The sequence below is a fragment of the Periplaneta americana genome, chromosome 15 (assembly GCF_040183065.1).
Source record: "Periplaneta americana isolate PAMFEO1 chromosome 15, P.americana_PAMFEO1_priV1, whole genome shotgun sequence".
Taxonomy (NCBI): Eukaryota; Metazoa; Arthropoda; class Insecta; order Blattodea; family Blattidae; genus Periplaneta; species Periplaneta americana.
Window position 1 is genome coordinate 45,341,334 of NC_091131.1, and position 17,910 is coordinate 45,359,243.

At 34.7% G+C, this 17,910-nt stretch overlaps 1 protein-coding gene across 1 annotated transcript in view; it reads right to left on the reverse strand.

The window, feature by feature from the left end:
- Positions 1-17,910, reverse strand: part of LOC138715710 (uncharacterized) — a 111,979-nt gene that overhangs the window by 21,414 nt on the left and 72,655 nt on the right. The window contains exons 16-19 of the mRNA XM_069848766.1: positions 12,333-12,474; positions 8,746-8,904; positions 3,140-3,286; positions 1,356-1,503 (exon numbers count right to left, since the gene is read on the reverse strand). Coding sequence (XP_069704867.1) covers positions 1,356-1,503; positions 3,140-3,286; positions 8,746-8,904; positions 12,333-12,474 — 596 coding nt within the window. The remainder of the gene's footprint in view (positions 1-1,355; positions 1,504-3,139; positions 3,287-8,745; positions 8,905-12,332; positions 12,475-17,910) is intronic.

A 17,910-nucleotide genomic window follows, 5' to 3' on the forward strand; every position in this document is an offset into this window, starting at 1 on the left:
TGTGGCAAAGGCGGTACAAACACACGGTCCTTTAGCTACCCCCATAGAAAAAAGTCACATGCAGTCATATCGGGTGACCTTGGTGGCCATGTCATGAAACATCTGTCCCTTACTCCAGCACGTCCTATCCAACATTCACCTTTGCTGCCTGTTGTTGTAGCTGGCAAGAAAACTCGTAGCAGACGACAATGACTTATTCAGCCGCTTAATTTTCAGCGACAAAGCGACATTCCATACAAGTGGGAAAATTAGCAAGCACAACTGTCGTGTTTGGGGTACACAGAAACCTTACAGAATCATTGAACATGAATGTGATTCACCAAAGGTGAATATTTTCTGCGCGTTGTCACAACGAAAACTGTACGGACCTTTCTTCTTCATTGAGGCTACTGTGACTGGACATTCATATTTGGACATGTTGGAGCAATGGTTGGTGCCTCAACTTAGACAAGATCTCGATGACGATTTCATCTTTCAGCAAGATGGGGCTCTGCCACATTTCCACAATGCAGTTCGTGCTTACCTGAATACGGAGATGTCTGATCGTTGGATAGGACGTGCTGGAATAAGGGACAGATGTTTCATGACATGGCCACCAAGGTCACCCGATATGACTGCATGTGACTTTTTTCTATGGGGGTAGCTAAAGGACCATGTGTTTGTACTGCCTTTGCCACGTGATTTAGAGGAACTAAAAACCAGAATTCGAGAAGCTGCTGCCACGGTCACAGAGGATATGTTGAAAAGGGTATGGGAAGAGTTTGATTATCGTTTGGACATCTGCCGAGTCACTCGTGGTTCACACATTGAATCTCTGTAAGGTGTAAAACGAACTTTGAGAGTTTGACTTTAAACTGACGTGTGTGTTTGAAAGTGCTATCATTAGTAGTTTTTGTGTAATAAAATATTGAAAGTGTTACGGGACTTTTGATATGCCCTGTATATACGCACACGTGTGTGTGTGTTTTTTAATGATGCTCAATGTGATTTCCATAAAGAACAAATGATTTCTACAAGCAAAAATCTTATTTAAATCAAATAAATCTGATTTAAATAAAACACAACATTTTTTAAAAATAAAAATCAGGATTTCTTTTACACCCTGACTTTCATTACCTTTGTGAAATGGGGGGGGGGAGGAGCAAAATAACTCTGGAGAGGAAGGGATGCACTAGCCTACCGAAGCTTATCTCTTATCTGCTAGGATTATATCCAATGAAGGCAGGTTTAACTCTCCACAAGCTCTGTAATGGACCTGAGGCTCTATCAGCCTCGTATAAAAATGATTACTGGATCTTACTCACCACATCACCTATCTCCTTCCAATCAAACAAAACAAAAAACACTTTACATACCTAAGCTGCCAACCCAACATTTTGCAGCTTCGAAATCCGGTGTATGTAGAACAAACTCTTGAGTTTTAGGGTCATAGGTAGCAGTTGTTCTCATGCCCTTTGTATTAGTACCGTGAGATATTTCTGTCAGTGCAAAACAGCCGCCAATCTGTAGGAATAATTTAATATAAGATGATGAAGCATAAAAATAACGACTGTCTTGTAAACCTGCCAAACCACGAGAAAAAGGAGTCAGGAGTACCAACATGCTGCTTCTAATAAAAGAAGTAGAGTATTGGCGAATTCTTAGAGAATGATAGATTTCCAAGTCTCGAAGACACATAAGAAATTATGGGGAATATTTAAAAATGAAGTTTCATTATTTCGGAAATCACATCACATCTGAACTCTTTGTGTTATGTGCTCTGAAACAGCTTTTAATAATGAATGATATATATTATTCAGTGATGTAATGAAATCTTCAGAATTTTCAAGGCATTTTCAAATACAACATTCTGATCTTTCGTGTAAGTCAGTTGCGTATTTTAAAAACAAATGCAAAGAAATGAATTGTTCGACTATATAATTAGAACTAATTTTCGTATAGTTTTATTCGTATAAACTGGCAGATCATTTCAAACTAGATAATTATAAGGAACACATCAAAACAATACAATAATCATACAATAGATCGAACTATACAAAACATATTGCCAAAACCAACCACAATTACAATAGCATGGAAACCGACATGGAATTATTATATATGGTATCAAAAAGCTATACTGTAGCAAGATCAAATTTACGAACATAAAAGATTATTCAAGCAAAATACACTTAACACCCAGCTGAACTTTAATTCACATATGCACTATATTAGATGGGTTGCAAGGAGTAGTGAAGTTCATTCCATAACCTCTCCTAATCCATGGAGCAATCGATTTTAACAAATGAGACTCGAGGGACTGAGTCACAGCAGTATAACCACAGTCTAGTATATAATCACGAAGCTTGAGTTGTGAGGGTGCTAGGAACAATAGACTGTGCCGGTACTATTTCACATTGTCTATAATGAGACAATATTAGCGATCCTAGTGGTTAGCAACTATCTATGGAAGCATACTTACTACATATTGAGCTTCGTGACTGTATATACTAGACTGTGGTATAACTGTTCCATCAGAAATGGAGGTAATGCCATTTCAGCATGTTGATCTGCTAAGATTCCCCAAGTGGTGAAAGGGAAATATGGCCGGTGGAGTTGTCTGACAATCCTCCCAGCTAAATCATGGATCCGCTAACCAATAGTAGGTGTGGTCCTCAGAACAGTTTGGGGATTGCATGTAGGTGATATAACCACCATAACATAAAAATATGGTGCATGGTTATACTTTTTGGTACATAATTCTCCTATATCGGTCAGGAAGAGAGTTAATGGCTTTATTGTCAAGAAGTCAGCATTAGTTAATATGTGCATAAAATATATCGCAGCAATACTTGTAATTTATGCGTGCCACATTGTACAAAAAGTTTCTTAATGCATTAGACCTTGTGTGAATAAGTAACATGACTGTGACTTGATTCTATGTCCAATATTTACATTAACTACGAGAGAAATTTTTAGATGTTTAATCAAGTGACAATATGATGAAAATGGCACTGATGATGAAGGTAATAATATTATAATAAACAGCATCAAAATCAGACCACAAGCATAGAAAATTTGTGTACCTGAACAATACTAAATAACAACTAAAGATTTTAAATTGGAAGTCAGAAATGCAAATACTCATTTAACTACTTACAGAACCTTCATCAATTGCTTCCACGTATTTAACATGTCTTGATGTTCCCATGCCAGTTACTGAATTTGAGAACATACCGAAGGTTAATGAGAACTTCATTGAAAGAGCTGGGCTAAGTAGGAACAGCATCTCATGGAATATAAATGGCTGAAAAATAAACAAAAAAGTGCTATATGTAATTAAACGTTAAGAAGAAAATAGACTTAGACTTGGCCTAATCATGGACTATAATTCAATAATAGTTTATATTTTCAGTCAAAACACTTATCAGTATGTGAAGTCAGAAAATAATTCTGTTACATCATATTATAATTTAAAGGTCACAAATATTTTCGACTTATACAGAAAGTCATCTTCAGGTGAATCCTTAAGCAAACAATTTTGAAATTAGGTGAGGGACTAATCAGGTACATTTTGATATAGTAGTTGAATGCACATGCAGGCATTTTACAAATATATAGTTGTCATGACTTTGAGGTTAAATGGTTCACATAAAATAAAACACTTATTTACATAGATAACTAAAATCTCACACTTTTGCGTGTATATGAAGCTATTGGCATATATGTCCTGATATTAAAAACTTGTGCAGTCAAGAGATTAAAATTAAAATATAAAAGTTATAAAAATGATGAGTTCTGCAATATTAATTAATATGTTGTAGGGTGGAGGGAGTTCGCAGTCTGTTTCACCGCGGTGAAAGACATATTTGTCTGAAAAGATTAAATTAAACAGATATTTAAAATTTTGAAAAAGAGTGTAAAGGCCTATATAGGCACTTTGAATTATTATACTTACAAAATGTACAGTTGATGGAGTCCAGGCAGTGAAGGCCTGTTTAACTCGGTGTTACATTGCAGATTGAGCGGTGATGCACGGAAAGGAAAGCAGGAGGGGGTACCAGACATAACTGGTCGATGACCTATTATTTTATTATATGGTATAGGGGGTTACGCAGGTTTGGTATTTGTTCGTTGAGTAATTGATTGTTGGGGGTGTGATTTTTGACGATGAAGAATTCCTCGGCAGTATTAATGAGATGTGGGTCATTTATTACTTTTAATATTTTTAGAGTTTTTTGCATATTTATTTAGTATTTATTTATTTAACCTGGTAGAGATAAGGCCATCAGGCCTTCTCTGCCCCTCTACCTCTACCTCTACGTGGCCAGAATCGATAAGGTGGGTGGCGAATTTTGATTTGTTCCTGTTGTTAAAAAAGTCTGATTTATGTTCTTTGAATCTTATTTGAAAATTTCGTTTAGTCTGTCCTATGTATTTCTAATCATGGACGTAAATATTGATTTTGTAGTCCATAAAAAGCAGACTGGATTAAATATTTTCCTCTTGTATCATATACAGTGGATTCTGCTTAATAGGACTATGTTGGGACCATGCAGTTTCGTCCAATAATGCGGCTGGTCCTCTTAACCGAAATTAGATACATATATTGACCTGTACTGTATTTGTCCCTTTAAGATTGGTCTTAATACGCAGCTTTATTGGACCAAAAAGCATGGTCCCAACGTGGTTCTATTAAGCAGAATCCACTGTATCAAACTATAGGAAGTGAAGAGATAAGTAAAGACTGCTTCACAATAAACCGGGAACGAGAAGAAGAATGAAAACGAGAAGCAGAGGACGTGAATGTGAACATTTTTGATTCACAATAAACCAAGAACGTAGACGACTAAGCATATTGATATGCATGTCAATAACGATATGTAAAGTAGATATTACGCATTCTGATTCATTTGTGTATAATTGACCAATGACGTTCTCTCATGAGTGCAAGGCAGCCAACATAAACACACAGGTTAACCAACTTCGAAATTTCAACTGAAACATTTCATTAGGTACGGTACTATAAATATGCCCATGCATCTTTATTATCACAACCTATTTTAAGTCTACCATAACGTAAAATAGAGAAGAAACATTTGTAACAGAACAAAAATGAACACAACAGTAGTTATTGAATTGAAGCATGAATATGTAGTGTGTAATACAATCAATACAATAATAAAATATGATTCACTTACGATCGGTGTTCAAAGATGCAGCTATTGAAAGCCACGTATTCTCCTTCATTTTCTCATCTTTATACAAGGTGCGCCGCTTATCGTAAATGTGAGGATTTTCCTCAACACTCAATATTAGAATCTAATCAAATAAAACTTGCTCCATGATGCACAGCACAGAACAACATAATGCATAGGTTATGTCACGGTCTTCTTACTACAAAATATACGATGACAAAATAGCTTTTAGGTGGCAACAGAATGAATCTAGTGGGCTGTGATCGGAAACGTGAACGCCAAAGTTGAAACTTGGCCAACTCTTCGTTCCCGATCCCGGGCTCCGGCAAGCTTTTCGTTAATTGTGAATGCTCTCATTTAAATGTACATATTTTAACAATTTTACCATTTTCGTTTTCGTTCTGATTCTCGTTTCTGATTTATTGTGAACCAGCCTTAACCATGAGTTATAAAAAGAGCTGAGATTTCCATGTAATTACATATTCTATTTCTGCCATTTACATGTTCAGAAAATAGAACATTCAAGGAATCACCATATCAGAGCTATTAAATTTGATTTTCATTTTATACAGTGTGGCACAGAAGTCGGTTGACAAATAGGAAATATTACTAATTGTAAAACTGAAATAATTATTGTACAAAGTAACATAATGACGTGTTCCCTCCAAGATGCCTGTAATCTGAGTGATCTTTTTCATTTGTACTGTTAGGTTGGCAGCACATATTCCTCTTTTGTAATGCTAGAATTATCCACATTTTGTCTCATCAGTTTTCCTGAATTAGTTTCTGTGTAATACGTAAAATTAATAAAGTACATAAATTGAAGTAGGCAATGGTAGATAAACAAGAATGCTACAGTTAGTTTGTGTTCTGTTTCGTTTATTGTTTGAAGCTATTGAGTTATTATTTTGAGTTGAGTAAGAGTTGAAGAAGATAACATTATTGTTTATTGTTTTCAGTTGTGATACTGTTATTCACTGAAAGTTGACGAGATCATGTTGACATCTGAACAGCGAGTGGAGCTAGTACTGGGGACAATCACAGGACAAGAGAAGCTGCAGACGAGTTTCGTCATCATCCTGACATTCCAAAACAACCACACCAAAATGTAGCCAAATTATTGCATAAATTTAAAACAACTTTCAGTGTACTCGACAAGAAACGAATTCGTCCTCCCAAATCTGCTACTGACGGACAACATTCAATAGATGTGATGGCCAACCCTAAAAGTCAGTGAGCTATGTGGCTCGAGAAAGTGGTATCAGTAGAGAATCTGTTTGCAGAATATTGAAATCTGCACGTTTTCACCCCTACAAATTACAGCATTTACACACAATGCAAGAAGATGATCCTCCTTCCGTTAGCATGTTCTGTTTAGTGACGAATGCTTATTCTTTCTGGATGGGCACGCTCATACACAAAATGCACATACTGGTCCAAAGAAAAGCCATATTTCTTTGATGGAAATGTAAACCAACACACATATTATGCACACACTACTCTTATGCAGATGACACAGTTTTACTTTTTGGTGGAAAAACCTGGTATGATGCATATAATAATTCAAATAATGGACTTAAATTAATAAAAAAATGGTTTGACATAAATTATCTTTCTATCAACGAAAATAAAACCATACCATAATTATTCCATTCTCATTATCTGAAAAATGTAACAAAACTCCTACATCTATATTAAGTATTAAATTACATAATTCTGATTGTTGACTTATACAGTGTAAATGTCCGATTATTAAAGAGTCCTCTGAAGTTAAGTATTTAGGCATAATTTTCGATAATCATTTAAAATGGAACCAACACATTAATTAATTACCTTTGTAATAAATTACGTAAAATAGTACATTATTTTGTTTTATTGAGGAATTACTTGTCAATAAGTTTATTACGTACAATATATTTAACTTTATTTCAATCGGTAATTACGTATGGAATTATAGGATGGGGTAGCTCATTTAAATCCAATTTTAATCCACTTTATTTATTACAGAAGAAAATAATTAAAATATGTCTTCATAAACCTATCGATTTTACATCTCAGAATTTGTTTCTAGACTTTAATGTACTTAACGTAAGACAAATTTACTATATTGTATTAATAAAATTCATACATAAAAATCGAAATAATTTTGAATTGTATTCTCATAGTTATGAAACAAAAGGTATGAATTCTTTAAGATTGTTTGAACCAAAATGCAACACTGTTACAGTATTTAATCATAGTAGTAATTTAGGCCCAAGAATATATAAGAAATTTATATTTAAATATCCTAATCTTGTCAATTCTAATAGTTCTAGTATTAAATTTAAAAAGTTATATATGGATTTTATAAAAATTGAAAAATTGTAAATTTAAATTTATATACTATAATTGCACAGTAGACATAAGACAAATTGTATTGTATAATTATTCATTTCAATTAAGGAATCCGCACCTGAGAACGAGTTCTACTCCTTCAGGGGTGAGCTAAAGTTTTTCTGTATATATTATATTTTATGTTACAATTATTAGCAAAATATTAAATAAATAAATAAATAAATAAATAAATAAATATGGGGAATTGCTGGACAACACTGTAATGAAGTTCTTGTATGATTTGCCACTGAACTAACGGATAAGAATGTGGTTTCAACAAGATGGAGCCACAGCACATTATGCTCTAACAGTTCGCCAGAAACTGAATGAGATGTTCAGTGTGCACTAGGCTGGATGAGGTGGACCTCAGTCATGGCCTCCACGATCACCAGACCTCACAGCTTTTGATTTCTTTTTATGGGGATTTGTGAAACAGCACGTTTTTCAGGCAGAATCTACATCTATACATGACTTGAAATAAAGGATCACTCATTTTATCCAGTACATCCCACTTGCAACACTTTTAAGCATGACAGAAGAATGTCAGGATCAAGTGAGGCACTGTCTTCAAGTAAATGAAGCACATTTTGAACATTTGTGGTAGTGAACATACTGTATACAATTAGAGTAATATTTCCCATTTGTCAACTGACTTCTGTGTAACAAGGTATAATTTTATATATTTCGACAATTTTTACATATTTTACATAAAAACTACATATTTTCTTAATTTTTTTTTACTGTATATGTGTATTAATTGCAAATTCTGATTAAAATGATGTCATCAGACATTATAGAGTCAGCAAATAAAACCAACAAAGGGTAGAATTATAATGTCACATATCTGGCTCATTATGCTTATTTTATATTTCTACTTCGTTTACAACTTCTGCAGTCTCTAGGACTTTATCCTGCATAAACACCTGCAGTTTCAACAAGAGCATAACCTGCATTTATATCTGTTCACCAGACAGCAAACTTTGAAGGCGTGTAACAGCTGTCTGGCGAATTTCCCAGGTTAAAATGTTTATCATCCTGAAAAAACAATCATCCTCAACAGGATCTGAACTAGCAACTCTTGGCTTCACTACTCAATAATGACAGATTAATGTCACTTAATATTTTTTTGAGAGTGAGCCTGCAAACCTTTAATTATTCCACTGGAAGTGACAGATATAAAATGATCCATTCTCACCTTCCTTATGTCTCCTATCATTTCCTCAATAGGAAGGAAATTGTATTGCTTTATTCGGTACATTTGTTTTGTTGCCAGGTGCCTTTCTTCATCAAGAGTGAGCATTGTCTGTGGGTGTTGAAACAGTGGATCTGCTTCCAGGGTCCTCCATACTTTCGTCTAAACAAGAAACACATAGTAATGATAACAACAAAATTGAAGCAATGGATCTGCTTCTAGTGTCCTCCATACTTTCGTCTAAACAGGAAATACATACTAATCATAAAGATAAAATTGAAGCAATGGATCTGCTTCTAGGGTCCTCCATACTTTCGTCTAAACAAGAAACACATACTAATGATAACAACAAAACTGAAGCAATGGATCTGCTTCTAGAGTCCTCCATACTTTCGTCTAAACAGGAAATACATACTAATCATAAAGATAAAATTGAAGCAATGGATCTGCTTCTAGGATCCTCCATACTTTCGTCTAAACAAGAAATACATATTAATGATAAAGATAAAATTGAAGCAATGGATCTGCTTCCAGGGTCCTCCATACTTTCGTCTAAACAAGAAACACATACTAATGATAACAACAAAACTGAAGCAATGGATCTGCTTCTAGAGTCCTCCATACTTTCGTCTAAACAGGAAATACATATTAATGATAACGACAAAATTAAAGCAATGGGTCTGCTTCTAGGGTCCTCCATACTTTCGTCTAAACAGGAAATACATACTAATCATAAAGATAAAATTGAAGCAATGGATCTGCTTCTAGGGTCCTCCATACTTTCGTCTAAACAGGAAATACATACTAATGATAACGACAAAATTGAAGCAATGGATCTGCTTCTAGGGTCCTCCATACTTTCGTCTAAACAAGAAATACATACTAATCATAAAGATAAAATTGAAGCAATGGATCTGCTTCTAGGATCCTCCATACTTTCGTCTAAACAAGAAATACATATTAATGATAAAGATAAAATTGAAGCAATGGATCTGCTTCCAGGGTCCTCCATACTTTCGTCTAAACAAGAAACACATACTAATGATAACAACAAAACTGAAGCAATGGATCTGCTTCTAGAGTCCTCCATACTTTCGTCTAAACAGGAAATACATATTAATGATAACGACAAAATTAAAGCAATGGGTCTGCTTCTAGGGTCCTCCATACTTTCGTCTAAACAGGAAATACATACTAATGATAACGACAAAATTGAAGCAATGGATCTGCTTCTAGGGTCCTCCATACTTTCGTCTAAACAGGAAATACATACTAATGATAACGACAAAATTGAAGCAATAGATCTGCTTCTAGGGTCCTCCATACTTTCGTCTAAACAAGAAATACATATTAATGATAAAGATAAAAGTGAAGCAATGGATCTGCTTCCAGGGTCCTCCATACTTTCGTCTAAACAAGAAATACATATTAATGATAAAGATAAAATTGAAGCAATGGATCTGCCTCCAGAGTCCTCCATACCTTCGTCTAAACAAGAAACACATACTAATGATAACAACAAAACTGAAGCAATGGATCTGCTTCTAGAGTCCTCCATACTTTCGTCTAAACAGGAAATACATATTAATGATAACGACAAAATTAAAGCAATGGGTCTGCTTCTAGGGTCCTCCATACTTTCGTCTAAACAGGAAATACATACTAATGATAACGACAAAATTGAAGCAATGGATCTGCTTCTAGGGTCCTCCATACTTTCGTCTAAACAGGAAATACATACTAATGATAACGACAAAATTGAAGCAATAGATCTGCTTCTAGGGTCCTCCATACTTTCGTCTAAACAAGAAATACATATTAATGACAAAGATAAAATTGAAGCAATGGCTCTGCTTCTATGGTCCTCCATACTTTCGTCTAAACAAGAAATACATATTAATGATAAAGATAAAATTGAAGCAATGGATCTGCTTCCGGGGTCCTCCATATTTTCGTCTAAACAAGAAATACATATTAATGATAAAGACAAAAGTGAAGCAATGGATCTGCTTCCAGGGTCCTCCATACTTTCGTCTAAACAAGAAATACATACTAATGATAAAGATAAAATTGAAGCAATGGATCTGCTTCCAGGGTCCTCCATACTTTCGTCTAAACAAGAAACACTTACTAAAGATAAAGACGAAATTGAAGCAATGGATCTGCTTCTAGGGTCCTCCTTACTTTCGTCTTAAACAAAAATAATCCAATTAATCCATACACCTGCATATGAAAATATACACTACCAGTACTGTAAAATACCAAAAACAATGTAATATAAGTTTCAATAAAATAAACTCGTGTCTTCGATATTTTTAGGTTGAGAATGTGCTAACAACCAGAATAACAATAACAAAAACATTATCGTCGTCGTCATCATCATCATCATCATCATCATCATCAGCAGCAGCAGCAGCAGCAGCCGCCTATCATCATCCCAAGAACAACAAGAGAACCAAGAGGAGAAAAAGGAAGAAGAAGAACACAGAAGCAGATGATGTGAGTGAAATTTTAGTCAAACTCTTTATTTCATAAACAATTATACCATGTGAGTATAATGCACATTAGTCCCTACCCTCTAATTTTGCAATATATTCGAAAAAGAATATTATATTTCAGATACAGTAAGAAACACATGAAATCAACCAAACCCAAAATGTTTTGATTTAAGAAAATTAAGAGTTTGTATTATTTTGAAGAGCACACAAGACAATTTTTTCAATATATATGTATATATCCATTATGTATCTCTTGTGTAATGATGGGTACTTGACCGTTCATCATTCACCCATATGAAGCCAGTTGTATAGACCAATGTAGCAATTGAGTTGTCCATGGTGATCCATAGAGGCTGATCTACGAATTATATGTAATTTTTTTTTTTAACTAATGGCGGGCACTCGACTTCCATCATTCATCCAAATATAAAATATACTTACTTACTGACTGGCTTTTAAGGAACCCGGAGGTTTATTGCCGCCCTCACATAAGGCCGCCATTGGTTCCTATCTTGAGCAAGATTAATCCAGTCTCTACCATCATATATCCCACCTCCCTCAAATCCATTTTAATATTATCTTCCCATCTACGTCTCGGCCTCCCCAAAGGTCTTTTCCCCTCTGGCCTCCCAACTAACACTCTATATGCATTTCTGGATTCGCCCATACGTGCTACATGCCCTGCCCATCTCAAACGTCTGGATTTAATGTTCCTAATTATGTCAGGTGAAGGATACAATGCGTGCAGTTCTGGGTTGTGTAACTTTCTCCATTCTCCTGTAACTTCATCCCTCTTAGCCCCAAATATTTTCCTAAGAACCTTATTCTCAAAACCCTCAAACTCTGTTCCTCTCTCAAAGTGAGTGTCCAAGTTTCACAGCCATACAGAAGTAATATAACTGTTTTATAAATTCTAACTTTCAGATTTTTTGACAGCAGACTAGATGACAAAAGCTTCTCAACCGAATAATAACAGGCATTTCCCATATTTATTCTGCGTTTAATTTCCTCCCGAGAAAAATATAAAATATAATAATGTTAAATTGTACTATATGGAACTGTTCGCAAATATTTGCCGTCGGATTCTCTTACCTTAAATTCAGTAAGAGATTCATCTTCTAGAAACAATTTCAGTTTCTTCCAGTCAAAAGACGCTTTTTTTCTGTATACATCAAGTGGCCCAGGAGGAAAATCTGGTAATAGTTCCATTTCTCTCATTGTGGTTGTTTTACTGCTGAAACAATATTCAAATGTAGATAAAAGAAAACAGAAATTAACACAGATTGTCAGATGTATCAATTAATTACATTTTTAGAAACATCTAAAAAGTCCACTGCTGTGGAGTAATGGTTAGGATGCCTGATTGTGAAATGAGCGGACCCAGGCTGAAGTCCTGGTTGGAACATGTTACCTGGTTGAGGTTTTTTTCCAGGGTTTTCCCTCAATCCATTAAGAGCAAATGCTGGGTAACTTTCGGCTCTGGATCCTGGACTCATTTGACTGACATTATCACCTTCATCTCAATTAGGCACTAGATAAACATAGCAGTTGATAAAGCGTCGTAAAAAATCAATCTATACTAATAATAAATCTGTAAGAGAAATTTTTCTAGTAATTTTCGATTTTCCAAAAATAATTGGTGTTAACATGTATAATTAATCATCCTGAAACCGAAAATCGCTTTTTTGAAATTTTTGTTTGTATGTCTGTCTGTCTGTATGGATGTTTGTTACCTTTTCACGCGATAATGGCTGAACGGATTTCGATGAAAATTGGAACATAAATTAAGTTCGTTGTAACTTAAATTTTAGGCTATATGGCATTCAAAATACTTTATTTAAAAGGAGGGTTATAAGGGGGCCTGAATTAAATAAATCGAAATATCTCGCTTATTATTGATTTTTGTGAAAAATGTTACATAACAAAAGTTTCTTTAAAAATGGTTTCCAATAAGTTTTATCCCAGGCAAAATTTTGATAGGCCTGATATTTTAAGTCTATTACCTTTTCACGCGATAATGGCTGAACGGATTTCGATGAAAATTGGAATATAAATTAAGTTCGTTGTAACTTAGATTTTAGGCTATATGGCATTCAAAATACTTTATTTGAAAGGGGGGTTATAAGGGGGCCTGAATTAAATAAATCGAAATAAGTCGCTTATTATTGATTTTTGTGATAAATGTTACATAACAAAAGTTTCTTTAAACATTATTTCCGATAAGTTTTATTCCAGAAAAAATTTTGATAGGACTGATATTTAAGGATATACAAGAGTTTTAAAATAACAATACAATACATTTTCAACGCCGCCTCAGATTATAGCGTCATTGTTCCGTAATTCCTATGTGCAAAATATAAAATTTTTCAATAGGAAGAAAAAACAGATTTATTCATTCTATGGCAGTGGTATATAGGAGATCGTGAATTCTTACATTTTCGAAAGAAAGAAATATAATTACATATAGGAGATTGTATTATTTGCTGTATAACTATTTAAGTTATTTAATAGAGCAAAAATCTGAAAATCGATATGTCACAAAGGAGTTATTGCAGAAACGACATCGATGGCTATAATGAAATTAAAACAAATGACTCTGTCTATTTAAGGCGGCCTTGACGTTTATCAATATTAATATACAGAGAATATTAAATTTGTCTGTTTTTATGAAGTAATCTCAGAAACTAATTTGGATAATTCCTTCACTATTTGAAATTTGTAGTTTCTCTAGATGAATGTAATACTACATATAAGGAATGAGGTAAGATGAAAATAGATCTTTATGCACAGAAAAATTACCTTCGCACACAATCCACTCTATTAATTTGGAGTGATTTATTAAAGATGCATTCAAGACTAATTTATAAAAATGTTAAATGGATTATTGTTGCATCAAAAATGGATGTTCTCTGAACCAAATGATCATATTTTAATTATTTGCATGTAATAACAAATAAGAAATATATTAAAGGAATTATCATTGCACCAAATGAGTGGTCTCTGGACCAAAATGATCGCATTTTAATTACTTCAATACAATTTAAATTAAGTATCATATTAAACTATTTATCCTTCTATCAAACACGAATGTTCCCTGAGGCAGATGTCCTATTTTAATTATGTAATTACTTTATATTTATTTCCAACAAGTGCAGCGGAGCACACAGGTATGGCTAGTAATACTAATAAAAGAACATCTAAAAAATCATTGAAGTTGTGCACCTTTCTCTCTCTCTCTCTCTCTCTCTCTATGTATATAATATAAAATCAGAGTACAGAAACAACTTCTAGATAGCTGTATTTACAGCAGTTCTATTACTGGTATATGGAAATTAAAATTGTGGTCTGGTATGTCATTGTGGCAGATGACATTTCTGTTACTAGCCTGTCAATCAATTCTTATGAATCGGTAATTAATGGCATGACCATAAAAATTAATTCATAAGTTACATATTTTTTTCAGATGGCTGTGTGACACAATTTAAACAAAATATAATTTTCCAATTTGACTCTGTTGGAAAATTTTCTAAAATAGGCTATGTCCACTTTAAAGTGTATATTCTCTGCCAATCACATAGAAAAGATGCTGTTGATGGTGTACGTGCTGTTGTCAAGCATCATGTGTGGAATTTGGTGGATTCCATGAGGCCAACTGTACAGAAGCTTTGGAGCAGTATGTTCCGACCTGAGAGGGTCTTGAAAGACTTCGCAAAAGGGTCACGCGTGTGAGGCCAAACATAAAAAACAACTCGGTGTTGCATCACGACAATGTGTCTTGTCACACAGTAATTTCAGTAAACCATTTTTTGGCCAGTATTAACTTTCCTGTGGCTCCTCAGCCTCCTTATCCCCCCGACTTGAGCCCTTGTGACTTTTTCCTCTTCCCGAGATTGAAAACACACCTCAAGGGACTTGGCTTCGAAGGGGTCAATGTTGAATAAAACAGGTGAAAAAAATCAGTCTCATTACTTTATTTACACACCTCGTATCTCAAATAATAACCCCTTAAAATTAATGACATTACTTACTGCTCACTCTGTATACATGAAGGATACTGAATGTACTAAATTCCTAGGGGACTTAATTTATTATAATTATGTGACTACTATGATGACAATTGAGTATTGTCATCACCACCAGTGAAACTAGAAAAAATTGCCAGATAACATATTATTGAAGGAAAACATCTGATAAAAGATCACAAAACAACCCAAGATTTTTACTGTCAGATCTTATGGATTACAATAATGAGAGTAATAGAGACAAAACATGGAGGCTATCCTAGGATCAGAAAGTGAAAACAGTCTGGAGAAATTAATATAGAAGAAAAAAAAAATTAAGATCTGCAACAACAGCACATTTTTAGAACTGTTCCCTCAAATTGTACGGAACAGATCTCCTTCGAAAGTTGAAGTTTGGCTTTCTTTTACAAGCAATGGTAATGTTGAAGCCAGTTCTTCGCAACATCCTTGGACAAAAGCAATGTGCATAAATACTGGGAATCAAACGTCAATGTTAACGGAAAGAAAGTAGGTTATATGCTATGAAAATGGAACACTTAATGCATTCTGGTTCTGAAAAATTATACATATCATTCAGAATAAAAGGCCAAGCACTACTGAAAAACTCACCAGCGACGGACGTGGAAAACATACCTCGAAACACAAGAAGAGTGAGGAAAAATTAAATACAGTACCGGTAAGTGCAATTGTGCTGCAGTTTATTTACTGAAGAGAGGCAGACTAGATGAATACAATACAGGTAAATAAATAAATAGAGATAAAAAAGTCCTTGTTTAGGAAAACAATTAAAAAGAAACATGTTGTAAGTTATATTCAGGTGTTCCAGATTGTCACTCACTAACATGTAGGGGGCTTATAGACAAGAAGACTAGATAGAAGCCTTTTGCTTATAGGCCACTACCGGTACTTAAATTTAATGCATTAAATATAGACTAACTGTGCAGGACATGAAACAAAACGCAATTATTATTAACTTGCAGTAGAGTTAATTAAAAGTAAAGCATTATGAATAATTATTTTGCTCTACATTATTAAAATATGAGGATTTAGTCACAATATTAACAATTGAACAGCTCCAGAAGTAGGATTATGGTTTTAACTTCATATAGGCCTACTTACCTTGAGATAACTCAGATTCTGTTATAAACCCGAATAGAGTGGTACCGGTACACAATACGGACTGTAGTCTACTAATCGTTACACAGCTATTAGGGAAATAATGTTGCTGGTCATGTATGTCCTTGAGTTGTGAATAAACACGATAAAATTGTCCTACCAAAGTACAATTATTTAAAATCTATCTTTATCAGTTTCTCTATCGAATAATAAACAGTGACGTAGCATAATACAAGATGGAATATGAACTATGAAGGATTAACCAGCGAATAAGGAGTACAATAATTCGCTATATGCTGGATTAACCTCAAGTGCTCGAAATAAAGAATGTTACCTGTACCACTTTTCTTCAACTTTTAACACCTTTTTAGGTTAATCTATTTTTTTTATACGGCACATTTAACAATGTACTGCAGAGCATGATCAAACAAAATTGAACATAATGAAGTAATGTATACCATACCATTCACTTTATTATGCAGAAAACATAACCTCTTTTTTTTTTCCGACAAGTTTTACCCATTGTTGCCAAATTATCTATATTAACATTTCAAAAACTTTCAGTATAAAATTTATATTTTCTGTCATCACATCACAAATATTAATTAGGCTATAGAAGTACTGGTACTGCTCTATTCCATCGTGAATTCAATGTGAAAAGGTTAATAGACTTTTTACTGCACCTGTTGAACGCGATGTAGACAGCGAATAGGGATGGAGAAAACTCCAGCCACTATTGAAGCGCGCAACTTAAAGTTGAGTGGAAGTAGAAAGTATGGTCGCGGGTTCATTTTCTCATTGGAGGTGGCTAACAGCTAACAGCCAGCAAATATCCTAGATGGGGAAGTAACACGAGGTTTATTATGTAATTTATCCGTTTATTATGTAATAATAATAATAATAATAATAATAATAATAATAATCCGTAGTGCTACAGCCCATGAAGGACCCAGACCGACCAGCCGGCTGCTGGCCTCACGCCCACATTCCGAAGCACAGGTGGACGATCATCCAACCAGAATGGAGATATCGTGTGGTTAACCATTATAGCTGGCTTTCGCAACCTATCGTAGCTCCCCAAGTGCATCATGAGATGCTGGGTGGGCACCGGTCCCATACACTGGCCGAAATCTGAGAAAATTTCTTCCCCCACGAGGACTCGAACCAGCGCACATTCCGTAACGTGAGTCCTGGGCAGGATGCCTTAGACCATGATGCCACGTTGCGGGACACGTCTGCAAACTATTTACCTATAAATCAACAAAGTCAAGGAAAAAAAAATCGACTTCTGTTCCATGGCTTCTTTAGTCTCCTTCTTCTTCTTCTTCTTTTTTTTTTTTTTTTTTTTTACTAATTTCGGCACCGCAGCCAGAGACTTATTGTGCTTACACCCACAACTCTACTGAACACACTGCAGGACTCCCTTGTGTACTGGGTCAGGGTACTCGGGGGGCCACTGCGAGAGACTACACACACACTGGGACAATGGACAGACAACCAGTCCCTGTGAAGAGGTCCGAATTAAATCCCCC